The 26,550-nt window shown below is 44.0% G+C and overlaps 1 protein-coding gene across 1 annotated transcript; it reads left to right on the forward strand.

Annotated features, from left to right (window-relative positions):
- Nucleotides 1-123: 123 nt before the first annotated feature.
- On the forward strand, nt 124-26,550 carry LOC124028483 (sodium/hydrogen exchanger 7-like; the record flags this gene model as incomplete). The annotated part of the gene is made up of 8 exons (XM_046340526.1): nt 124-200; nt 276-388; nt 578-683; nt 20,197-20,338; nt 20,886-20,991; nt 23,576-23,664; nt 25,186-25,366; nt 26,443-26,550. Coding segments are annotated over 7 exons (771 nt in total), but the record flags the coding sequence as incomplete, so codon positions are not given.

A 26,550-nucleotide genomic window follows, 5' to 3' on the forward strand; every position in this document is an offset into this window, starting at 1 on the left:
GGGGCTGGCTGACATCAATGTCACAGAAATAAGTGTTTATTTAATGCCCATGTCGATCACACTGACCTCTCTACATTCTATGATGTAGCCTAGCGATTTATAATATCCCTTCTCTTTTTCCAGAGACACTTCTTCAGGAACCTGGGCTCCATCATAACCTATGCCTTCCTAGGAACAGCTATCTCATGCTTCGTCATTGGGTGAGTCAGCGTATTGTTGGGACTGATTTAGATCATGTCTGGTATGGAGCTCTTCTAGTCCTCTCCTCTCTTCAGAAACCTGATGTATGGAGTGGTGAAGCTGATGCAGTTCATAGGGCAGCTGACTAACAAGTTCTACTACACAGACTGTCTTTTCTTTGGAGCCATCATCTCTGCCACTGACCCAGGTAGGCACTGGAGCTCCTCACCACCTCATCCCAGTGGAGGGCTCTCTCTACAGGTCTCCAGGAGCATACCTCTGCAGTCCTTCCTTAACATATCATCCCTCCTAGTTCACTACAAGGATGGTCATGGTACATCCTAGCAAGCAACACGTTGCTCCTCAACTCTCTTAAGTGTGTGTGTGTGTATTTCAGTGACTGTGCTGGCCATCTTCAATGAGCTCCATGCAGATGTGGATCTTTATGCCCTGCTGTTTGGAGAGAGTGTCATGAACGACGCAGTGGCCATCGTCCTCTCCTCGTAAGTTACCGTGCTCCTCCTCTCTCCTCCCAGCACTCTCTCGCTCTGTCTGTCTGTCTCTCTCGCTCTGTCTGTCTCTCTCGCTCTGTCTGTCTCTCTCGCTCTGTCTGTCTCTCTCGCTCTGTCTGTCTCTCTCGCTCTGTCTGTCTCTCTCGCTCTGTCTGTCTCTCTCGCTCTGTCTGTCTCTCTCGCTCTGTCTGTCTCTCTCGCTCTGTCTGTCTCTCTCGCTCTGTCTGTCTCTCTCGCTCTGTCTGTCTCTCTCGCTCTGTCTGTCTCTCTCGCTCTGTCTGTCTGTCTCTCTCGCTCTGTCTGTCTGTCTCTCTCGCTCTGTCTGTCTGTCTCTCTCGCTCTGTCTGTCTGTCTCTCTCGCTCTGTCTGTCTGTCTCTCTCGCTCTGTCTGTCTGTCTGTCTCTCTCGCTCTGTCTGTCTGTCTGTCTCTCTCGCTCTGTCTGTCTGTCTGTCTCTCTCGCTCTCTGTCTGTCTGTCTCTCTCGCTCTCTGTCTGTCTGTCTCTCTCGCTCTCTGTCTGTCTGTCTCTCTCGCTCTCTGTCTGTCTGTCTCTCTCGCTCTGTCTGTCTGTCTCTCTCGCTCTGTCTGTCTGTCTCTCTCGCTCTGTCTGTCTGTCTCTCTCGCTCTGTCTGTCTGTCTCTCGCGCGCTGTCTGTCTGTCTCTCGCGCTCTGTCTGTCTGTCTCTCGCGCTCTGTCTGTCTGTCTCTCGCGCTCTGTCTGTCTGTCTCTCGCGCTCTGTCTGTCTGTCTCTCGCGCTCTGTCTGTCTGTCTCTCGCGCTCTGTCTGTCTGTCTCTCGCGCTCTGTCTGTCTGTCTCTCGCGCTCTGTCTGTCTGTCTGTCTCTCGCGCTCTGTCTGTCTGTCTGTCTCTCGCGCTCTGTCTGTCTGTCTGTCTCTCGCGCTCTGTCTGTCTGTCTGTCTCTCGCGCTCTGTCTGTCTGTCTGTCTCTCGCGCTCTCTGTCTGTCTGTCTGTCTCTCGCGCTCTCTGTCTGTCTGTCTGTCTCTCGCGCTCTCTGTCTGTCTGTCTGTCTCTCGCGCTCTCTGTCTGTCTGTCTGTCTCTCGCGCTCTCTGTCTGTCTGTCTGTCTCTCGCGCTCTCTGTCTGTCTGTCTGTCTCTCGCGCTCTGTCTGTCTGTCTGTCTCTCGCGCTCTGTCTGTCTGTCTGTCTCTCGCGCTCTGTCTGTCTGTCTCTCGCGCTCTGTCTGTGTGTCTCTCGCGCTCTGTCTGTGTGTCTCTCGCGCTCTGTCTGTGTGTCTCTCGCGCTCTGTCTGTGTCTGTCTCTCTCGCGCTCTGTCTGTGTCTGTCTGTCTGTCTGTCTGTCTGTCTGTCTCAGAGGGTTCCTCAGTTTCTCCTCCTTTTCCCTGATGTTGTAGAGATTCCTCACTGAGGTGACAGTGTTACATCAGTAATGTTGTTGATGTGGAGCTGAGACAGAGCTGGCACTCTACTACCCCCTGCTGGAAGGCCTAGTGTGGTGCAGCTGCAATGACACATCAGGTGTTATGTGAAAGAGTGTATGATGCAATTAAAAAAGGTTTTATTGTCACATGTTGGATGATGCAGTGAAATGTATTGTTTTACTGGGTCAGCCATAGTAGTATGATAGGTGCAGTGAAATGTATTGTTTTACTGGGTCAGCCATAGTAGTATGATAGGTGCAGTGTAATGTATTGTTTTACTGGGTCAGCCATAGTAGTATGATAGGTGCAGTGTAATGTATTGTTTTACTGGGTCAGCCATAGTAGTATGATAGGTGCAGTGTAATGTATTGTTTTACTGGGTCAGCCATAGTATACTGAACAAAAATATGAACGCAACATGAAATAATAAATCTTTTCCTGGGTGACAGTTCATATTAAGAAATCAGCCAATGTAAATAAATGATTTAGGACCTAATCTATGGATTTCACATGGCTGGACAGGGGTGGGAGTTTTTCCCCAACAAAAGGGCTTTTACAGACAGAAATACTCCTCAGACGATCCCGCAGGTGAAGGAGCCGGTTGTGGAGGTCCTGGGTTGGTGTGGTTACACGAGGCCCGAGGTGAAGGAGCCGGATGCGGAGGTCCTGGGTTGGCGTGGTTACAGGAGGCCTGAGGTGAAGGAGCCGGATGTGGAGGTCCTGGGTTGGTGTAGTTACACGAGGCCTGCAGTTGAGGCCAGTTGGACGCGCTGCCAAATTTTCTTCAACGACTTTGGAGGCAGTATATGATAATAAGAATTAACATTAGGTTCTTTGGTAACAGCTCTGGTGGACATTCCTGCAGTCAGCATGCCAATTGCACGCTCTGTCAAAACTTGAGACAGCTGTTGTGTGACACCACGGCACATTTTAAAGTGGGCTTTTATTGTCCCCAGAACAAGGTGCACCTATGTAATGGTCATGCTGCTTTAATCAGCTTCTTGATATGCCACACCTGTCAGGTGGATGGATTATTTTGGCAGAGGAGGAATGATCATAAGCTTTTTGTACTTATAAAACATGTCTGGGATCTTTTATTTCAGCTCATGAAACATGGGACCAAAACTGTACATGTTAGGTGTTCATATTAGTTCAGTGTAGTATGCTGCCTCTGGAGAAAATTAGGGTTAAGTGTCTTGCTCAAGGGCATTTCAACATATTTTTCACCTTGTCGGCTAGGGTATACAGAAGCAGCGACCTTTCACTTACAGGCCCAATGCTCTAACCGCTAAGGCTACCTGCCACCTGTGAAACGTATTGTGTCTGTGGAACGTATTGTGTCTGTGGAACGTATTGTGTCTGTGGAACGTATTGTGTCTGTGGAACGTATTGTGTCTGTGGAACGTATTGTGTCTGTGGAACGTATTGTGTCTACCACCTGTGAAACGTATTGTCTGTGAAACGTATTGTCTGTGAAACGTATTGTCTGTGAAACGTATTGTCTGTGAAACATATTGCGTCTACCACCTGTGAAACGTATTGTGTCTGTGAAACGTATTGTGTCTGTGAAACGTATTGCGTCTAACGTATTGTGTCTACCACCTGTGAAACGTATTGTGTCTGTGGAACGTATTGTGTCTGTGGAACGTATTGTGTCTGTGGAACGTATTGTGTCTGTGGAACGTATTGTGTCTGTGGAACGTATTGTGTCTGTGGAACGTATTGTGTCTGTGGAACGTATTGTGTCTGTGGAACGTATTGTGTCTGTGGAACGTATTGTGTCTGTGGAACGTATTGTGTCTGTGGAACGTATTGTGTCTGTGGAACGTATTGTGTCTGTGGAACGTATTGTGTCTGTGGAACGTATTGTGTCTGTGGAACGTATTGTGTCTGTGGAACGTATTGTGTCTGTGGAACGTATTGCGTCTGTGAAACATTGTGTCTACCACCTGTGAAACGTATTGTGTCTACCACCTGTGAAACGTATTGTGTCTGTGAAACGTATTGTCTGTGAAACGTATTGCGTCTACCACCTGTGAAACGTATTGTGTCTGTGAAACGTATTGTGTCTGTGTAACGTATTGTCTGTGTAACGTATTGTCTGTGTAACGTATTGTCTGTGTAACGTATTGTCTGTGTAACGTATTGTCTGTGTAACGTATTGTCTGTGTAACGTATTGTCTGTGTAACGTATTGTCTGTGTAACGTATTGTCTGTAACGTATTGTCTGTGTAACGTATTGTCTGTGTAACGTATTGTCTGTGTAACGTATTGTCTGTGTAACGTATTGTCTGTGAAACGTATTGTCTGTGTAACGTATTGTGTCTGAAACGTATTGTGTCTGAAACGTATTGTCTGTGAAACGTATTGCGTCTACCACCTGTGAAACGTATTGTGTCTGTGAAACGTATTGCGTCTACCACCTGTGAAACGTATTGTGTCTGTGAAACGTATTGTGTCTGTGTAACGTATTGTGTCTGTAACGTATTGTGTCTGTAACGTATTGTGTCTGTAACGTATTGTGTCTGAAACGTATTGTGTCTGAAACGTATTGTGTCTGAAACGTATTGTGTCTGAAACGTATTGTGTCTGAAACGTATTGTGTCTGTGAAACGTATTGTGCCTGTGAAACGTATTGTGCCTGTGAAACGTATTGTGCCTGTGAAACGTATTGTGCCTGTGAAACGTATTGTGCCTGTGAAACGTATTGTGCCTGTGAAACGTATTGTGCCTGTGAAACGTATTGTGCCTGTGAAACGTATTGTGCCTGTGAAACGTATTGTGCCTGTGAAACGTATTGTGCCTTTGAATCGTATTGTGTCTGTGAAATGTATTGTGTCTGTGAAATGTATTGTGTCTGTGAAACGTGTTGTGTCTGACACGTATTGTGTCTACCACCCGTGACACGTATTGTGTCTACCACCCGTGACACGTATTGTGTCTACCACCCGTGACACGTATTGTGTCTACCACCCGTGACACGTATTGTGTCTACCACCCGTGACACACGTATTGTGTCTACCACCCGTGACACACGTATTGTGTCTACCACCCGTGACACGTATTGTGTTTACCACCCGTGACACGTATTGTGTTTACCGTCTGTGACATGTATTGTCTACCACCTGTGAAACGTATTGTGTCTACCACCTGTGAAACGTATTGTGTCTGTGACACGTTTTGTGTCTGAGAAACGTATTGTCTACCACCTGTGAAACGTATTGTGTCTGTGAAACGTATTGTGTCTGTGAAACGTATTGTGTCTGTGAAACGTATTGTGTCTGTAACGTATTGTGTCTGAAACGTATTGTGTCTGTGGTACGTATTGTGTCTGTGGTACGTATTGTGTCTACCACCTGTGGTACGTATTGTGTCTACCACCTGTGAAACGTAGTGTGTCTGTGAAACGTAGTGTGTCTGTGAAACGTAGTGTCTGTGAAACGTAGTGTCTGTGAAACGTAGTGTGTCTGTGAAACGTAGTGTGTCTGTGAAACGTAGTGTGTCTGTGAAACGTAGTGTGTCTACCACCTGTGAAACGTAGTGTGTCTGTGAAACGTATTGTCTACCACCTGTGAAACGTATTGTCTGAAACGTATTGTGTCTGTGAAACGTATTGTGTCTGTGAAACGTAGTGTGTCTGTGAAACGTAGTGTGTCTGTGAAACGTAGTGTGTCTGTGAAACGTAGTGTGTCTGTGAAACGTAGTGTGTCTGTGAAACGTATTGTCTGAAACGTATTGTGTCTGTGAAACGTAGTGTGTCTGTGAAACGTAGTGTGCCTGTGAAACGTATTGTCTACCACCTGTGAAACGTATTGTCTACCACCTGTGAAACGTATTGTCTGAAACGTATTGTGGCTGTGAAACGTAGTGTGTCTCTGAAACGTAGTGTGTCTGTGAAACGTAGTGTGTCTGTGAAACGTATTGTCTGAAACGTATTGTGTCTGTGAAACGTAGTGTGTCTGAAACGTATTGTGTCTGTGAAACGTATTGTCTGTGAAACGTATTGTCTACCACCTGTGAAACGTATTGTCTGAAACGTATTGTGTCTGTGAAACGTAGTGTGTCTGTGAAACGTAGTGTGTCTGTGAAACGTAGTGTGTCTGTGACACGTAGTGTGTCTGTGAAACGTAGTGTGTCTGTGAAACGTAGTGTGTCTGTGACACGTAGTGTGTCTGTGACACGTAGTGTGTCTGTGACACGTAGTGTGTCTGTGACATGTAGTGTGTCTGTGACACGTAGTGTGTCTGTGACACGTAGTGTGTCTGTGACACGTAGTGTGTCTGTGACACGTAGTGTGTCTGTGACACGTAGTGTGTCTGTGACACGTAGTGTGTCTACCACCTGTGACACGTAGTGTGTCTGTGACACGTAGTGTGTCTACCACCTGTGACACGTAGTGTGTCTGTGACACGTAGTGTGTCTACCACCTGTGAAACGTAGTGTCTGTGAAACGTAGTGTGTCTACCACCTGTGAAACGTAGTGTCTGTGAAACGTATTGTGTCTACCACCTGTGAAACGTATTGTCTGTGAAACGTATTGTCTGTGAAACGTATTGTCTGTGAAACGTATTGTCTGTGAAACGTATTGTCTGTGAAACGTATTGTCTGTGAAACGTATTGTCTGTGAAACGTATTGTCTGTGAAACGTATTGTCTGTGAAACGTATTGTGTCTACCACCTGTGAAACGTATTGTGTCTACCACCTGTGAAACGTATTGTGTCTACCATCTGTGAAACGTATTGTGTCTGTGAAACGTATTGTGTCTACCACCTGTGAAACGTATTGTCTGTGAAACGTATTGTGTCTACCACCTGTGAAACGTATTGTGTCTGTAACGTAGTGTGTCTGTGAAACGTAGTGTGTCTGTGAAACGTAGTGTGTCTGTGAAACGTAGTGTGTCTGTGAAACGTAGTGTGTCTGTGAAACGTAGTGTGCCTGTGAAACGTAGTGTGTCTGTGAAACGTAGTGTGTCTGTGACACGTAGTGTGTCTGTGACACGTAGTGTGTCTGTGACACGTAGTGTGTCTGTGACACGTAGTGTGTCTGTGACACGTAGTGTGTCTGTGAAACGTATTGTCTACCACCTGTGTAACGTATTGTGCCTGTGAAACGTATTGTGTCTACCACCTGTGAAACGTATTGTGTCTACCACCTGTGAAACGTATTGTGTCTGTGAAACGTATTGTGTCTACCACCTGTGAAACGTATTGTGTGTGAAACGTATTGTCTGAAACGTATTGTGTCTGTGAAACGTATTGTGTCTGTGAAACGTATTGTGTCTGTGAAACGTAGTGTCTGTGAAACGTATTGTGTCTGTGAAACGTAGTGTGTCTGTGAAACATATTGTGTCTGTGAAACGTATTGTGTCTGAAACGTAGTGTGTCTGTGAAACGTATTGTGTCTGTGAAACGTAGTGTGTCTGTGAAACGTAGTGTGTCTGTGAAACGTAGTGTGTCTGTGAAACGTAGTGTGTCTGTGACACGTAGTGTGTCTGTGACACGTAGTGTGTCTGTGAAACGTAGTGTGTCTGTGAAACGTAGTGTGTCTGTGAAACGTAGTGTGTCTGTGAAACGTAGTGTGTCTGTGAAACGTAGTGTCTACCACCTGTGAAACGTATTGTCTGAAACGTAGTGTGTCTGAAACGTATTGTGTCTGTGAAACGTATTGTGTCTGTGAAACGTATTGTGTCTGTAACGTAGTGTGTCTGTGAAACGTAGTGTGTCTGTGACACGTAGTGTGTCTGTGACACGTAGTGTGTCTGTGACACGTAGTGTGTCTGTGACACGTAGTGTGTCTGTGACACGTAGTGTGTCTGTGACACGTAGTGTGTCTGTGACACGTAGTGTGTCTGTGACACGTAGTGTGTCTGTGACACGTAGTGTGTCTGTGACACGTAGTGTGTCTGTGACACGTAGTGTGTCTGTGAAACGTAGTGTGTCTGTGAAACGTATTGTGTCTACCACCTGTGAAACGTATTGTCTACCACCTGTGAAACGTATTGTGTCTACCACCTGTGAAACGTAGTGTCTGTGAAACGTATTGTGTCTACCACCTGTGAAACGTAGTGTCTGTGAAACGTAGTGTCTGTGAAACGTATTGTGTCTACCACCTGTGAAACGTATTGTCTACCACCTGTGAAACGTATTGTGTCTGTGAAACGTATTGTCTACCACCTGTGAAACGTATTGTCTGAAACGTATTGTGTCTGTGAAACGTAGTGTGTCTGTGAAACGTAGTGTGTCTGTGAAACGTAGTGTGTCTGTGAAACGTAGTGTGTCTGTGAAACGTAGTGTGTCTGTGAAACGTATTGTCTACCACCTGTGAAACGTATTGTCTGAAACGTATTGTGTCTGTGAAACGTATTGTGTCTGTGAAACGTAGTGTGTCTGTGAAACGTAGTGTGTCTGTGAAACGTAGTGTGTCTGTGAAACGTAGTGTGTCTGTGAAACGTAGTGTGTCTGTGAAACGTAGTGTGTCTGTGACACGTAGTGTGTCTGTGAAACGTATTGTCTACCACCTGTGTAACGTATTGTGCCTGTGAAACGTATTGTGTCTACCACCTGTGAAACGTATTGTGTCTGTGAAACGTATTGTGTCTACCACCTGTGAAACGTATTGTGTGTGAAACGTATTGTCTGAAACGTATTGTGTCTGTGAAACGTATTGTGTCTGTGAAACGTATTGTGTCTGTGAAACGTATTGTGTCTGTGAAACGTATTGTGTCTGTGAAACGTATTGTGTCTGTGAAACGTATTGTGTCTGTGAAACGTATTGTGTCTGTGAAACGTATTGTGTCTGTGAAACGTAGTGTGTCTGTGAAACGTAGTGTGTCTGTGAAACGTAGTGTGTCTGTGAAACGTAGTGTGTCTGTGAAACGTAGTGTGTCTGTGAAACGTAGTGTGTCTGTGAAACGTAGTGTGTCTGTGAAACGTAGTGTGTCTGTGAAACGTAGTGTGTCTGTGAAACGTAGTGTGTCTGTGAAACGTAGTGTCTACCACCTGTGAAACGTATTGTCTGAAACGTAGTGTCTACCACCTGTGAAACGTATTGTCTGAAACGTAGTGTGTCTGAAACGTAGTGTGTCTGAAACGTATTGTGTCTGTGAAACGTAGTGTGTCTGTGAAACGTAGTGTGTCTGTGAAACGTAGTGTGTCTGTGAAACGTAGTGTGTCTGTGACACGTAGTGTGTCTGTGACACGTAGTGTGTCTGTGACACGTAGTGTGTCTGTGACACGTAGTGTGTCTGTGACACGTAGTGTGTCTGTGACACGTAGTGTGTCTGTGACACGTAGTGTGTCTGTGACACGTAGTGTGGCTGTGACACGTAGTGTGGCTGTGACACGTAGTGTGGCTGTGACACGTAGTGTGGCTGTGACACGTAGTGTGTCTGTGACACGTAGTGTGTCTGTGACACGTAGTGTGTCTGTGACACGTAGTGTGTCTGTGACACGTAGTGTGTCTGTGAAACGTAGTGTGTCTGTGAAACGTAGTGTGTCTACCACCTGTGAAACGTAGTGTGTCTACCACCTGTGAAACGTATTGTGTCTACCACCTGTGAAACGTATTGTGTCTACCACCTGTGAAACGTATTGTGTCTACCGCCTGTGAAACGTATTGTCTGTGAAACGTATTGTCTGTGAAACGTATTGTCTACCACCTGTGAAACGTATTGTGTCTACCACCTGTGAAACGTATTGTGTCTACCACCTGTGAAACGTAGTGTCTGTGAAACGTATTGTGTCTACCACCTGTGAAACGTAGTGTCTGTGAAACGTAGTGTCTGTGAAACGTATTGTGTCTACCACCTGTGAAACGTATTGTCTACCACCTGTGAAACGTATTGTCTGTGAAACGTATTGTGTCTACCACCTGTGAAACGTATTGTCTGAAACGTATTGTGTCTGTGAAACGTATTGTGTCTGTGAAACGTAGTGTGTCTGTGAAACGTAGTGTGTCTGTGACACGTAGTGTGTCTGTGAAACGTAGTGTGTCTGTGACACGTAGTGTGTCTGTGACACGTAGTGTGCCTGTGACACGTAGTGTGCCTGTGACACGTAGTGTGCCTGTGACACGTAGTGTGCCTGTGACACGTAGTGTGCCTGTGAAACGTATTGTGCCTGTGAAACGTATTGTGCCTGTGACACGTATTGTGCCTGTGAAACGTATTGTGCCTGTGAAACGTATTGTGCCTGTGAAACGTATTGTGCCTGTGAAACGTATTGTGTCTTTGAATCGTATTGTGTCTGTGAAACTTATTGTGTCTACCACCTGTGAAACGTATTGTGTCTGTGAAATGTATTGTGTCTGTGAAATGTATTGTGTCTGTGAAACGTATTGTGTCTTTGAATCGTATTGTGTCTGTGAAACGTATTGTGTCTACCACCCGTGACACGTATTGTCTACCACCTGTGAAACGTATTGTGTCTACCACCTGTGAAACGTATTGTGTCTGTGACACGTTTTGTGTCTGAGAAACGTATTGTTTCTGAGAAACGTATTGTCTACCACCTGTGAAACGTATTGTCTGTGAAACGTATTGTGTCTGTGAAACGTATTGTGTCTGTAACGTATTGTGTCTGAAACGTATTGTGTCTGTGGTACGTATTGTGTCTGTGGTACGTATTGTGTCTACCACCTGTGAAACGTATTGTGTCTACCACCTGTGAAACGTATTGTGTCTGTGAAACGTATTGTGTCTACCACCTGTGAAACGTATTGTGTCTGTGAAACGTATTGTGTCTACCACCTGTGAAACGTATTGTGTCTGTGAAACGTATTGTGTCTACCACCTGTGAAACGTATTGTGTCTACCACCTGTGAAACGTATTGTGTCTACCACCTGTGAAACGTAGTGTCTGTGAAACGTAGTGTCTGTGAAACGTAGTGTCTGTGAAACGTAGTGTCTGTGAAACGTAGTGTCTGTGAAACGTAGTGTCTACCACCTGTGAAACGTATTGTCTGAAACGTATTGTGTCTGTGAAACGTATTGTCTACCACCTGTGAAACGTATTGTCTGAAACGTATTGTGTCTGTGAAACGTATTGTGTCTGTGAAACGTAGTGTGTCTGTGAAACGTATTGTCTACCACCTGTGAAACGTATTGTCTGTGAAACGTATTGTCTACCACCTGTGAAACGTATTGTCTGAAACGTATTGTGTCTGTGAAACGTAGTGTGTCTGTGAAACGTAGTGTGTCTGTGAAACGTAGTGTGTCTGTGAAACGTAGTGTGTCTGTGAAACGTAGTGTGTCTGTGAAACGTATTGTCTACCACCTGTGAAACGTATTGTCTGAAACGTATTGTGTCTGTGAAACGTATTGTGTCTGTGAAACGTAGTGTGTCTGTGAAACGTAGTGTGTCTGTGAAACGTAGTGTGTCTGTGAAACGTAGTGTGTCTGTGAAACGTAGTGTGTCTGTGAAACGTAGTGTGTCTGTGAAACGTAGTGTGTCTGTGAAACGTATTGTCTGTGAAACGTATTGTCTGTGAAACGTATTGTGTCTACCACCTGTGAAACGTATTGTGTCTACCACCTGTGAAACGTATTGTGTCTACCACCTGTGAAACGTATTGTGTCTACCACCTGTGAAACGTAGTGTCTGTGAAACGTAGTGTCTGTGACACGTAGTGTGTCTGTGACACGTAGTGTCTGTGACACGTAGTGTGTCTGTGACACGTAGTGTGTCTGTGACACGTATTGTCTACCACCTGTGTAACGTATTGTGTCTGTGAAACGTATTGTGTCTACCACCTGTGAAACGTATTGTGTGTGAAACGTATTGTCTGAAACGTATTGTGTCTGTGAAACGTATTGTGTCTGTGAAACGTAGTGTGTCTGTGAAACATATTGTGTCTGTGAAACGTATTGTGTCTGTGAAACGTATTGTGTCTGTAACGTATTGTGTCTGAAACGTATTGTGTCTGTGGTACGTATTGTGTCTGTGGTACGTATTGTGTCTACCACCTGTGAAACGTATTGTGTCTACCACCTGTGAAACGTATTGTGTCTGTGAAACGTATTGTGTCTACCACCTGTGAAACGTATTGTGTCTGTGAAACGTATTGTGTCTACCACCTGTGAAACGTATTGTGTCTGTGAAACGTATTGTGTCTACCACCTGTGAAACGTATTGTGTCTACCACCTGTGAAACGTATTGTGTCTACCACCTGTGAAACGTAGTGTCTGTGAAACGTAGTGTCTGTGAAACGTAGTGTCTGTGAAACGTAGTGTCTGTGAAACGTAGTGTCTGTGAAACGTAGTGTCTGTGAAACGTAGTGTCTACCACCTGTGAAACGTATTGTCTGAAACGTATTGTGTCTGTGAAACGTATTGTCTACCACCTGTGAAACGTATTGTCTGAAACGTATTGTGTCTGTGAAACGTATTGTGTCTGTGAAACGTAGTGTGTCTGTGAAACGTATTGTCTACCACCTGTGAAACGTATTGTCTGTGAAACGTATTGTCTACCACCTGTGAAACGTATTGTCTGAAACGTATTGTGTCTGTGAAACGTAGTGTGTCTGTGAAACGTAGTGTGTCTGTGAAACGTAGTGTGTCTGTGAAACGTAGTGTGTCTGTGAAACGTAGTGTGTCTGTGAAACGTATTGTCTACCACCTGTGAAACGTATTGTCTGAAACGTATTGTGTCTGTGAAACGTATTGTGTCTGTGAAACGTAGTGTGTCTGTGAAACGTAGTGTGTCTGTGAAACGTAGTGTGTCTGTGAAACGTAGTGTGTCTGTGAAACGTAGTGTGTCTGTGAAACGTATTGTCTGTGAAACGTATTGTCTGTGAAACGTATTGTCTGTGAAACGTATTGTCTGTGAAACGTATTGTGTCTACCACCTGTGAAACGTATTGTGTCTACCACCTGTGAAACGTATTGTGTCTACCACCTGTGAAACGTAGTGTCTGTGAAACGTAGTGTCTGTGAAACGTAGTGTCTGTGACACGTAGTGTGTCTGTGACACGTAGTGTGTCTGTGACACGTAGTGTGTCTGTGACACGTAGTGTGTCTGTGACACGTATTGTCTACCACCTGTGTAACGTATTGTGTCTGTGAAACGTATTGTGTCTACCACCTGTGAAACGTATTGTGTGTGAAACGTATTGTCTGAAACGTATTGTGTCTGTGAAACGTATTGTGTCTGTGAAACGTATTGTGTCTACCACCTGTGAAACGTATTGTGTCTGTGAAACGTATTGTGTCTACCACCTGTGAAACGTATTGTGTGTGAAACGTATTGTCTGAAACGTATTGTGTCTGTGAAACGTATTGTGTCTGTGAAACGTATTGTGTCTGTGAAACGTATTGTGTCTGTGAAACGTATTGTGTCTGTGAAACGTATTGTGTCTGTGAAACGTATTGTGTCTGTGAAACGTATTGTGTCTGTGAAACGTATTGTGTCTGTGAAACGTAGTGTGTCTGTGAAACGTAGTGTGTCTGTGAAACGTATTGTCTACCACCTGTGAAACGTATTGTGTCTGTGAAACGTATTGTCTACCACCTGTGAAACGTATTGTCTGAAACGTATTGTGTCTGTGAAACGTATTGTGTCTGTGAAACGTAGTGTGTCTGTGACACGTAGTGTGTCTGTGACACGTAGTGTGTCTGTGACACGTAGTGTGTCTGTGACACGTAGTGTGTCTGTGACACGTAGTGTGTCTGTGAAACGTATTGTCTACCACCTGTGACACGTAGTGTGTCTGTGACACGTAGTGTGTCTGTGACACGTAGTGTGTCTGTGACACGTAGTGTGTCTGTGACACGTAGTGTGTCTGTGACACGTAGTGTGTCTACCACCTGTGAAACGTATTGTGTCTGTGAAACGTATTGTGTCTACCACCTGTGAAACGTATTGTGTGTGAAACGTATTGTCTGAAACGTATTGTGTCTGTGAAACGTATTGTGTCTGTGAAACGTATTGTGTCTGTGAAACGTATTGTGTCTGTGAAACGTATTGTGTCTGTGAAACGTATTGTGTCTGTGAAACGTATTGTGTCTGTGACACGTATTGTCTACCACCTGTGTAACGTATTGTGCCTGTGAAACGTATTGTGCCTGTGAAACGTATTGTGTCTGTGAAACGTATTGTGTCTACCACCTGTGAAACGTATTGTGTCTGAAACGTATTGTCTACCACCTGTGAAACGTATTGTCTGAAACGTATTGTGTCTGTGAAACGTAGTGTGTCTGTGAAACGTATTGTCTGTGACACGTAGTGTGTCTGTGACACGTAGTGTGTCTGTGACACGTAGTGTGTCTGTGACACGTAGTGTGTCTGTGACACGTAGTGTGTCTGTGACACGTAGTGTGTCTGTGACACGTAGTGTGTCTGTGACACGTAGTGTGTCTGTGACACGTAGTGTGTCTGTGACACGTAGTGTGTCTGTGACACGTAGTGTGTCTGTGACACGTAGTGTGTCTGTGACACGTAGTGTGTCTGTGACACGTAGTGTGTCTGTGACACGTAGTGTGTCTGTGACACGTAGTGTGTCTGTGACACGTAGTGTGTCTGTGACACGTAGTGTGCCTGTGACACGTAGTGTGCCTGTGACACGTAGTGTCTACCACCTGTGAAACGTAGTGTGTCTGTGACACGTAGTGTGTCTGTGACACGTAGTGTGTCTGTGACACGTATTGTGTCTGTGAAACGTATTGTGTCTACCACCTGTGAAACGTATTGTGTGTGAAACGTATTGTCTGAAACGTATTGTGTCTGTGAAACGTATTGTGTCTGTGAAACGTATTGTGTCTGTGAAACGTATTGTGTCTGTGAAACGTATTGTGTCTGTGAAACGTATTGTGTCTGTGAAACGTAGTGTGTCTGTGAAACGTAGTGTGTCTGTGAAACGTATTGTCTACCACCTGTGAAACGTATTGTCTGAAACGTAGTGTGTCTGTGAAACGTAGTGTGTCTGTGAAACGTAGTGTGTCTGTGAAACGTAGTGTGTCTGTGAAACGTAGTGTGTCTGTGAAACGTAGTGTGTCTGTGAAACGTAGTGTGTCTGTGACACGTAGTGTGTCTGTGACACGTAGTGTGTCTGTGAAACGTAGTGTGTCTGTGAAACGTAGTGTGTCTGTGAAACGTAGTGTGTCTACCACCTGTGAAACGTATTGTCTGTGAAACGTATTGTCTGTGAAACGTATTGTCTACCACCTGTGAAACGTATTGTCTACCACCTGTGAAACGTATTGTGTCTACCACCTGTGAAACGTATTGTGTCTACCACCTGTGAAACGTATTGTGTCTACCACCTGTGAAACGTAGTGTCTGTGAAACGTATTGTGTCTACCACCTGTGAAACGTAGTGTCTGTGAAACGTATTGTGTCTACCACCTGTGAAACGTATTGTCTGTGAAACGTATTGTGTCTACCACCTGTGAAACGTAGTGTGCCTGTGAAACGTAGTGTGCCTGTGAAACGTATTGTCTACCACCTGTGAAACGTAGTGTGTCTGTGAAACGTAGTGTGTCTGTGAAACGTAGTGTGTCTGTGACACGTAGTGTGTCTGTGACACGTAGTGTGTCTGTGACACGTAGTGTGTCTGTGACACGTAGTGTGTCTGTGACACGTAGTGTGTCTGTGACACGTAGTGTGTCTGTGACACGTAGTGTGTCTGTGACACGTAGTGTGTCTGTGACACGTAGTGTGTCTGTGACACGTAGTGTGTCTGTGACACGTAGTGTGTCTGTGACACGTAGTGTGTCTGTGACACGTAGTGTGTCTGTGACACGTAGTGTGTCTGTGACACGTAGTGTGTCTGTGACACGTAGTGTGTCTGTGACACGTAGTGTGTCTGTGACACGTAGTGTGTCTGTGACACGTAGTGTGTCTGTGACACGTAGTGTGTCTGTGACACGTATTGTCTACCACCTGTGTAACGTATTGTGCCTGTGAAACGTATTGTGTCTACCACCTGTGAAACGTATTGTGTCTGTGAAACGTATTGTCTGAAACGTATTGTGTCTGTGAAACGTATTGTGTCTGTGAAACGTATTGTGTCTGAAACGTATTGTGTCTGTAACTTAGTGTGTCTGTGAAACGTATTGTCTACCACCTGTGAAACGTATTGTGTCTACCACCTGTGAAACGTATTGTGTCTACCACCTGTGAAACGTAGTGTCTGTGAAACGTATTGTGTCTACCACCTGTGAAACGTAGTGTCTGTGAAACGTATTGTGTCTACCACCTGTGAAACGTATTGTCTGTGAAACGTATTGTGTCTACCACCTGTGAAACGTATTTTGTCTACCACCTGTGAAACGTATTGTCTGTGAAACGTATTGTCTGTGAAACGTATTGTGTCTGAAACGTATTGTGTCTACCACCTGTGAAACGTATTGTGTCTACCACCTGTGAAACGTATTGTGTCTACCACCTGTGAAACGTATTGTGTCTACCACCTGTGAAACGTATTGTGTCTACCACCTGTGAAACGTATTGTGTCTACCACCTGTGAAACGTATTGTGTCTACCACCTGTGAAACGTATTGTCTGTAACGTATTGTGTCTACCACCTGTGAAACGTATTGTCTGTAACGTATTGTGTCTACCACCTGTGAAACGTATTGTGTCTACCACCTGTGAAACGTATTGTCTACCACCTGTGAAACGTATTGTCTACCACCTGTGAAACGTATTGTGTCTGTGAAACGTATTGTGTCTGTGAAACGTATTGTGTCTACCACCTGTGAAACGTATTGTGTCTACCACCTGTGAAACGTATTGTGTCTGTGAAACGTATTGTCTGTGAAACGTATTGTGTCTGTGAAACGTATTGTGTCTGTGAAACGTATTGTGTCTGTGAAACGTATTGTGTCTACCACCTGTGAAACGTATTGTGTCTACCACCTGTGAAACGTATTGTGTCTGTGAAACGTATTGTCTGTGAAACGTATTGTGTCTGTGAAACGTATTGTGTCTGTGAAACGTATTGTGTCTACCACCTGTGAAACGTATTGTGTCTACCACCTGTGAAACGTATTGTGTCTGTGAAACGTATTGTGTCTACCACCTGTGAAACGTATTGTGTCTACCACCTGTGAAACGTATTGTGTCTGTGAAACGTATTGTGTCTACCACCTGTGAAACGTATTGTGTCTACCACCTGTGAAACGTATTGTGTCTACCACCTGTGAAACGTATTGTGTCTACCACCTGTGAAACGTATTGTGTCTACCACCTGTGAAACGTATTGTGTCTGTGAAACGTATTGTGTCTGTGAAACGTATTGTGTCTGTGAAACGTATTGTGTCTGTGAAACGTATTGTCTGTGAAACGTATTGTGTCTGTGAAACGTATTGTGTCTACCACCTGTGAAACGTATTGTGTCTGTGAAACGTATTGTCTGTGAAACGTATTGTGTCTGTGAAACGTATTGTGTCTGTGAAACGTATTGTGTCTGTGAAACGTATTGTGTCTGTGAAACGTATTGTGTCTGTGAAACGTATTGTGTCTACCACCTGTGAAACGTATTGTGTCTGTGAAACGTATTGTCTGTGAAACGTATTGTGTCTGTGAAACGTATTGTGTCTGTGAAACGTATTGTGTCTGTGAAACGTATTGTGTCTACCACCTGTGAAACGTATTGTGTCTGTGAAACGTATTGTCTGTGAAACGTATTGTGTCTGTGAAACGTATTGTGTCTGTGAAATGTATTGTCTGTGAAACGTATTGTGTCTGTGAAACGTATTGTGTCTGTGAAACGTATTGTGTCTGTGAAACGTATTGTGTCTGTGAAACGTATTGTCTGTGAAACGTATTGTCTGTGAAACGTATTGTCTGTGAAACGTATTGTCTGTGAAACGTATTGTCTGTGAAACGTATTGTGTCTGTGAAACGTATTGTGTCTACCACCTGTGAAACGTATTGTGTCTGTGAAACGTATTGTGTCTGTGAAACGTATTGTGTCTGTGAAACGTATTGTGTCTGTGAAACGTATTGTGTCTGTGAAACGTATTGTGTCTGTGAAACGTATTGTCTGTGAAACGTATTGTCTGTGAAACGTATTGTGTCTGTGAAACGTATTGTGTCTACCACCTGTGAAACGTATTGTGTCTGTGAAACGTATTGTCTGTGAAACGTATTGTGTCTGTGAAACGTATTGTGTCTGTGAAACGTATTGTGTCTGTGAAACGTATTGTGTCTACCACCTGTGAAACGTATTGTGTCTACCACCTGTGAAACGTATTGTGTCTACCACCTGTGAAACGTATTGTGTCTGTGAAACGTATTGTCTGTGAAACGTATTGTGTCTGTGAAACGTATTGTCTGTGAAACGTATTGTGTCTGTGAAACGTATTGTGTCTGTGAAACGTATTGTGTCTACCACCTGTGAAACGTATTGTGTCTGTGAAACGTATTGTCTGTGAAACGAATTGTGTCTGTGAAACGTATTGTGTCTGTGAAACGTATTGTCTGTGAAACGTATTGTGTCTGTGAAACGTATTGTGTCTGTGAAACGTATTGTGTCTGTGAAACGTATTGTGTCTGTGAAACGTATTGTGTCTGTGAAACGTATTGTCTGTGAAACGTATTGTCTGTGAAACGTATTGTGTCTGTGAAACGTATTGTGTCTACCACCTGTGAAACGTATTGTGTCTGTGAAACGTATTGTCTGTGAAACGTATTGTGTCTGTGAAACGTATTGTGTCTGTGAAACGTATTGTGTCTACCACCTGTGAAACGTATTGTGTCTACCACCTGTGAAACGTATTGTGTCTGTGAAACGTATTGTGTCTGTGAAACGTATTGTGTCTACCACCTGTGAAACGTATTGTGTCTACCACCTGTGAAACGTATTGTGTCTGTGAAACGTATTGTGTCTGTGAAACGTATTGTGTCTGTGAAACGTATTGTGTCTGTGAAACGTATTGTGTCTGTGAAACGTATTGTGTCTACCACCTGTGAAACGTATTGTGTCTACCACCTGTGAAACGTATTGTGTCTACCACCTGTGAAACGTATTGTGTCTGTGAAACGTATTGTGTCTACCACCTGTGAAACGTATTGTGTCTGTGAAACGTATTGTGTCTACCACCTGTGAAACGTATTGTCTACCACCTGTGAAACGTATTGTGTCTACCACCTGTGAAACGTATTGTGTCTACCACCTGTGAAACGTATTGTGTCTACCACCTGTGAAACGTATTGTGTCTACCACCTGTGAAACGTATTGTGTCTGTGAAACGTATTGTGTCTGTGAAACGTATTGTGTCTGTGAAACGTATTGTGTCTGTGAAACGTATTGTGTCTACCACCTGTGAAACGTATTGTGTCTGTGAAACGTATTGTGTCTGTGAAACGTATTGTCTGTGAAACGTATTGTGTCTGTGAAACGTATTGTGTCTACCACCTGTGAAACGTATTGTCTGTGAAACGTATTGTGTCTGTGAAACGTATTGTGTCTGTGAAAGGTATTGTGTCTGTGAAACGTATTGTGTCTGTGAAACGTATTGTGTCTACCACCTGTGAAACGTATTGTGTCTGTGAAACGTATTGTGTCTGTGAAACGTATTGTGTCTGAAACGTATTGTGTCTGTGAAACGTATTGTGTCTGTGAAACGTATTGTGTCTGTGAAACGTATTGTGTCTGTGAAACGTATTGTGTCTGTGAAACGTATTGTGTCTGTGAAACGTATTGTGTCTGTGAAACGTATTGTGTCTGTGAAACGTATTGTGTCTACCACCTGTGAAACGTATTGTGTCTGTGAAACGTATTGTGTCTGTGAAACGTATTGTGTCTGTGAAACGTATTGTGTCTGTGAAACGTATTGTGTCTGTGAAACGTATTGTGTCTGTGAAACGTATTGTGTCTGTGAAACGTATTGTGTCTGTGAAACGTATTGTGTCTGTGAAACGTATTGTGTCTGTGAAACGTATTGTGTCTGTGAAACGTATTGTGTCTACCACCTGTGAAACGTAGTGTGTCTGTGAAACGTAGTGTGTCTGTGAAACGTAGTGTGTCTGTGAAACGTAGTGTGTCTGTGAAACGTAGTGTGTCTGTGAAACGTATTGTCTACCACCTGTGAAAGGATGGTAGACACAATACGTTTGATGGATGAAAGTGTTGACTGGAAGTTGTGTGTCCTGTTTCTTTGTTCCAGGTCTATTGTAGCCTATCAGCCGGCTGGAGCCAGTACACACACCTTCGATGCCACAGCCTTCTTCAAGTCAGTGGGGGTTTTCCTGGGCATCTTCAGTGGATCCTTCGCCATGGGAGCCATCACTGGAGTGGTCACTGCCCTCATATCCTTCTACTGAAACATCACTACACAACATGGGGATCCAGTAACTAAAATCACTGACAAAGGGTGCTGCTTGTTTATGATGTTGGGTGGAAAGAGTCATGTTTTAGCTAGTCTGAAGTAGTCACTGCCCTCATCCTTACCTGAAAGATTACCACAACTTGTTTTTGTTTACATTTCTAACAGCGTATTCAGTACACTGGCAATAGTGTATTGTAGTGTCCCCTGAAGCAATAGTGTATTGTAGTGTCCCCTGAAGCAATGGCAATAGTGTATTGTAGTGTCCCCTGAAGCAATGGCAATAGTGTATTGTAGTGTCCCCTGAAGCAATGGCAATAGTGTATTGTAGTGTCCCCTGAAGCAATGGCAATAGTGTATTGTAGTGTCCCCTGAAGCAATGGCAATAGTGTATTGTAGTGTCCCCTGAAGCAATGGCAATAGTGTATTGTAGTGTCCCCTGAAGCAATGGCAATAGTGTATTGTAGTGTCCCCTGAAGCAATGGCAATAGTGTTTGTGAAATGTTCTGATTCTCTAACTCTGTCTCTACGTGACCAAGTTCACCAAACTGCACTGTTTCCCTCTGCTGGAGACGGCCCTCTTCTTCCTCATGTCCTGGAGCACCTTCCTATTGGCTGAGGCCTGCGGGTTCACAGGTCAGGACCGGGTTGGAGGGGTTAAGAGGGGCTCTGTTTGCATCCAAAATAGCAGCTTATTCCCTATAAAGTGCATATGGCTCTGGTCAAAAGTAGTGCACTATGTAGGGAATAGGGTGCTGTTTGGGAAGAATACACAGTATGGTCAGCACACAGGTTGCAGTAAATGTTTTACAGATTCTGCTAAAGATAGAGCAGAGCACAGAGAAAAAGAATAGGAGGATTATGATGCTGTGCAGCTAGGCCTAGCAGGCCACTGCTCCACTATCACACATCTACAATACGTCTATGTGTAGAGCGTGCATGTCTTATGTGTACATTACCAGTCAAAAGTTTGGACACACCTACTCATTCAAGGGTTTTTCTTTATTTTTAACATTGTAGAATAATAGTGAAGAAATCAAAACTATCAAATAACACACATGGAATCATGTAGTAACCCAAAAAAAAGGGTTAAATAAAATCAAAATATATTTTACATTTGAGATTCTTCAAATAGCCACCTTTTGCCTTTTACAGCTTTGCACACTCTTAGGTCGGCTATTTGAGCCAGGAAAGGGGGCTTTACTATTCTTGGGTGGATAAATGACTTTCGCTTCCCTCCAGGCCTGAGGGCCACACACTCTCTAGTAGGTTTAGATTGAAGATGTGGCAAATAGGAGTGGGAATATCATCTGCTATTATCCTCAGTCATTTTCCATCCAAGTTGTGGCTTGTTATTGTTAATTGACAACAATGATTCTTTCACCTTTTCCACGATGACTTTACAGAATTTACAATTACAATGCTTGTCTTCCATAATTTGATCAGTTATACTTGGATGTGTAGTGTCAGCGTTTGTTGCTGGCATGTCATGCCTAATGTAACGGTTCTGAGTTGTTGTTTTTTAGGGTCGACCAAATAAAATATAGATTTGTCCTTTTGGTTTGAGGGATTGAGTCCCGTCTGGTTCGTCACGTCTACACCAATACAAAGGAATCACGCAGTAGTCATTATGGACGTACACTGTTCATAAACCCTGAACACATTGGAAATAACTTGAACTCTTTTTGTGTTGGCTGTATTCCCAAAATAAATGTATAAATACACGCAATAATGTCACAACACAATGAACTCTGGTTCCTCAAGAAAAGTCCCGTACCTCAGGCCTAAAAAGAGTCCAGCCCGGTAAATGAGTTCAGTGAACCCAAGTGACCATAGTCACGCAATTGTTCCTTCCATAAAGTGACGTGTAAAAACCGGTCTCATTCATACACTCAGAATGCAATAAATATCTGTTCCACACACAATGGAGGATCAGAAATCTTCAGCTACAACTGAACACACAAACCAACACGTTATAAATCACACCAAAACAAAAGGAAATGCCGTTTGCCAAAAAAATGCTAGTCAGAACTTCCAATCTGCCAACAGATCTCCAGCCGAGGAGATGGAGGAGTAACGGTGGAGATGTAATGTAGATCAATAGACTACAGATAGATAGACTATAGACTAATGTAGATCAATAGACTACAGATAGATAGACTATAGACTAATGTAGATCAATAGACTACAGATAGATAGACTATAGACTAATGTAGATCAATAGACTACAGATAGACTATAGACTAATGTAGATCAATAGACTACAGATAGATAGACTATAGACTAATGTAGATCAATAGACTACAGATAGATAGACTATAGACTAATGTAGATCAATAGACTACAGATAGATAGACTATAGACTAATGTAGATCAATAGACTACAGATAGATAGACTATAGACTAATGTAGATCAATAGACTGGTTGATCCTGTGACACGGCTTTTACACACTTTTAAATACAACAAACTGGGTTTGAACAAGCTTCTAAGCTGAAGGTTTAACACTTCCTCTTTGCACAACCCACTTTTGCGCAGCAGATGCTGAGGCTGTCTATTTGGGAATTATAGGGGAAGCGGCCCATTGGCAGGAGAAGCACTGAGACGGTTTAGACAAATTCAGGGCCGTCACACTAAGTTTGCTAATCTTGCAATGAAAAAAATAATTTAAGTAATTGCCAATATCACTGGTGAATGAGACATCTGATTCAATGAATGATGGAGCTGAGTTTGCCTTTTTGCCCAAAATGTAGTTTAAGGTGCTCCAAATCTTTTAACTATCAATCTTTGTCATTTATCTTTGTTTCATAGTTTTAGTTTATGCTTTTTATTCAGTTTAGTAACATGATTTCTCAATTTGCAATACATTTGCCAATCGGTTATGCAGCCAGACTTATTTGCAATTCAATGCCTTTTGCCTTATCCCTGTCAACCGTAATTACCATAATATTTTTAATTCCTTATCAATCCACGGGGATTTAACATATTTTAGTCATTTTGTTAATGGCTGCATACTTATTACTTATAAGTAACTGGAATAAGCAATTTGTGTTCCCAATTGCACCCTATTTCCTAGATAGTGCACTATCCATATGGCACCCTGTTCCATTTATAGTGCACTGCTTTTGACCAGAGAGGTCCACGTGGGAAGCAGACTGTATCCTCAGGTGTGTTAGCTGTGTTATTCTTAGGCTGTTCTATCTCTGTGTGTTCTGTCCCAGGTGTCGTGGCGGTGCTGTTCTGTGGGATCACTCAGGCCCACTACACATACAACAACCTATCTGAGGAGTCCACCAAGCGCACCAAGCAGGTAACACCCTACATATACTACACACTAACACTAGCCCTAAACCTTACCACTAACCCTCTCCAGCCCCTCTCCTCTCCTGGTTGTCATGCTGTAAAGGGTTCAATCTGACGCAAAAACGGTCCAAGAGCACAGGACATCAATAAGCTGCTCCCAAACATTTTAAACCAGCATCAGGAAATGTAGTCTATCATAGTTCATGTGGGATTCAATGACAATGTGAAGGACAGCTCAGAACAGTTGAAGATTGATTTTAAAGAACTGATTGGGTCTCTACTTGACACCAACAAACACCCCATAATATCTGTCCCTCTGCCCTCCCTAAATCGTGGCATTGAATATTTCAGCAGACTTTTAAATCAAATCAAATGTATTTATAAAGCCCTTCTTACATCAGCTGATATTGCAAAGTGCTGTACAGAAACCCAGCCTAAAACCCCAAACAGCAAGCAATGCAGGTGTAGAAGCACGGTGGCTAGGAAAAACTCCCTAGAAAGGCCAGAACCTAGGAAGAAACCTAGAGAGGAACCAGGCTATGTGGGGTGGCGAGTCCTCTTATGGCTGTGCCGGGTGGAGATTATAACAGAAAATGGCCAAGATGTTCAAATGTTCATAGATTGTTCGATATTACTGCACTGTTGGAGCAAGAAACACAAGCATTTAGCTACACCAGCATTAACATCTGCTGAACACGTGTATGTGACCAATCACATCTGCTGAACACGTGTATGTGACCAATAACATCTGCTGAACACGTGTATGTGACCAATAACATCTGCTGAACACGTGTATGTGACCAATCACATCTGCTGAACACGTGTATGTGACCAATCACATCTGATTTAGATTCTGTGGTAGCGAAGCATCTCCATTGTTTGTGTCCAGTACGCGCGTTGAGCTTTGCAGACGAGTGACCAATTTTTTGTGTCCTGGGCGCCTCCCTGCAAGGGGAGGCCCCTTTCTCATCAACAGTTATCACATTGTATTGTGGATGCTATAATATTGGCCTATAACAGCAAGGGGTTATAAGCAGGGCTCACTCCATGGCTACATCTTAGGCAATGTTCAAGGGCATCTCCTTGCAGGAGATTTGCGATGCGGCTTGTTTGGCATCCTCTCATACTGACCAGACGTCCCTGTCCCTTCATTGGCACGTCCTCAGTGTCGGGGCCTCTGAGGGTCGATACGTTTGGACTGTCTGGCTTCGGAGAGCCTCTGGCCATACCCCACTGTGAGATGTCTAAACTAATCATTGAAAGAGAACTTACGGTTTCTTGCTTAACCCTGGTTCTCTGATATTATGAGTGACCCATCTTACCACATTCCCCTACTCGCAAGAGTGTGAGGAAGTTCTACGTTTCTGTTTTCGCTAGGCCTGGTATTAACTGACTGACTGGCATCCTTTTAAAGCTACCTGGTTGAGGAGAAACCTCAGAATATAAAAGGGATTAAACATAAAGATTAGCCTTCTCAGCTTTGTTGACATGGATGTGTGTGTAATGAATTAATCTCTCTGTGTTTCAGCTGTTTGAGGTCCTTCACTTCCTAGCAGAGAACTTCATCTTCTCCTACATGGGCCTGGCTCTGTTCACCTTCCAGAACCATGTATTCAGCCCCATCTTCATCGCCGGGGCCTTCGTATCCTTTAACCCTGAACAGTGACTACTCTATAACTCCAGCACCTCCTCCCTGCTGCTTCCACACGGTCAGTTTAGGTGACAGTGACCTCCCTGCTGCTTCTACACGGTCAGTCTAGGTAACAGTGACCTCCCTGCTGCTTCTACACGGTCAGTCTAGGTAACAGTGACCTCCCTGCTGCTTCCACACGGTCAGTCTAGGTAACAGTGACCTCCCTGCTGCTTCCACACGGTCAGTATAGGTAACAGTGACCTCCCTGCTGCTTCCATACGGTCAGTCTAGGTAACCTCCCTGCTGCTTCCACACGGTCAGTCTAGGTAACAGTGACCTCCCTGCTGCTTCTACACGGTCAGTCTAGGTAACAGTGACCTCCCTGCTGCTTCCACACGGTCAGTCTAGGTAACAGTGACCTCCCTGCTGCTTCCACACGGTCAGTATAGGTAACAGTGACCTCCCTGCTGCTTCCATACGGTCAGTCTAGGTAACCTCCCTGCTGCTTCCACACGGTCAGTCTAGGTAACAGTGACCTCCCTGCTGCTTCTACACGGTCAGTCTAGGTAACAGTGACCTCCCTGCTGCTTCCACACGGTCAGTATAGGTAACAGTGACCTCCCTGCTGCTTCCATACGGTCAGTCTAGATAACCTCCCTGCTGCTTCCACACGGTCAGTCTAGGTAACAGTAACCTCCCTGCTGCTTCCACACGGTCAGTCTAGGTAACAGTAACCTCCCTGCTGCTTCCACACGGTCAGTCTAGGTAACAGTGACCTCCCTGCTGCTTCTACACGGTCAGTATAGGTAACAGTGACCTCCCGGCTGCTTCCACACGGTCAGTCTAGGTAACGCTAACAGAGAGCTGCTTTACAGACAGCGCTGAAGCAAATAATGCAATAGCCAGATATTGTGGAAGTATCAGGGAAGCTTTGATCAGTTATACTGTTTGTTGTCCAAGACTGTTAACATTGATACACTTCAGACAACTAGTACAACTGCTCCTCAAAGCTTCCCTAATACTTCCACAATATTTGGCTATTGTATTTTTTTCTTAATGCGTTGATACATTTCCATTGTTTCTGTTTGGGTCAAAGTGGTTCAAATCTGCCTGGCTAGCCATTGTTTAGACCTGCTCTGTCCCCTCCTACAGACGAGGCTTCATCTGGATTTATCCTGACCTCCAAAGCACTTTAAAGACTGTGTCTTCTATCCTCCCTTCCTGTGTTGAGCTTTGTTTACCTCTAACGCACCACCACAC

The sequence above is a fragment of the Oncorhynchus gorbuscha genome, unplaced genomic scaffold (genome assembly GCF_021184085.1).
Source record: "Oncorhynchus gorbuscha isolate QuinsamMale2020 ecotype Even-year unplaced genomic scaffold, OgorEven_v1.0 Un_scaffold_4264, whole genome shotgun sequence".
Taxonomy (NCBI): Eukaryota; Metazoa; Chordata; class Actinopteri; order Salmoniformes; family Salmonidae; genus Oncorhynchus; species Oncorhynchus gorbuscha.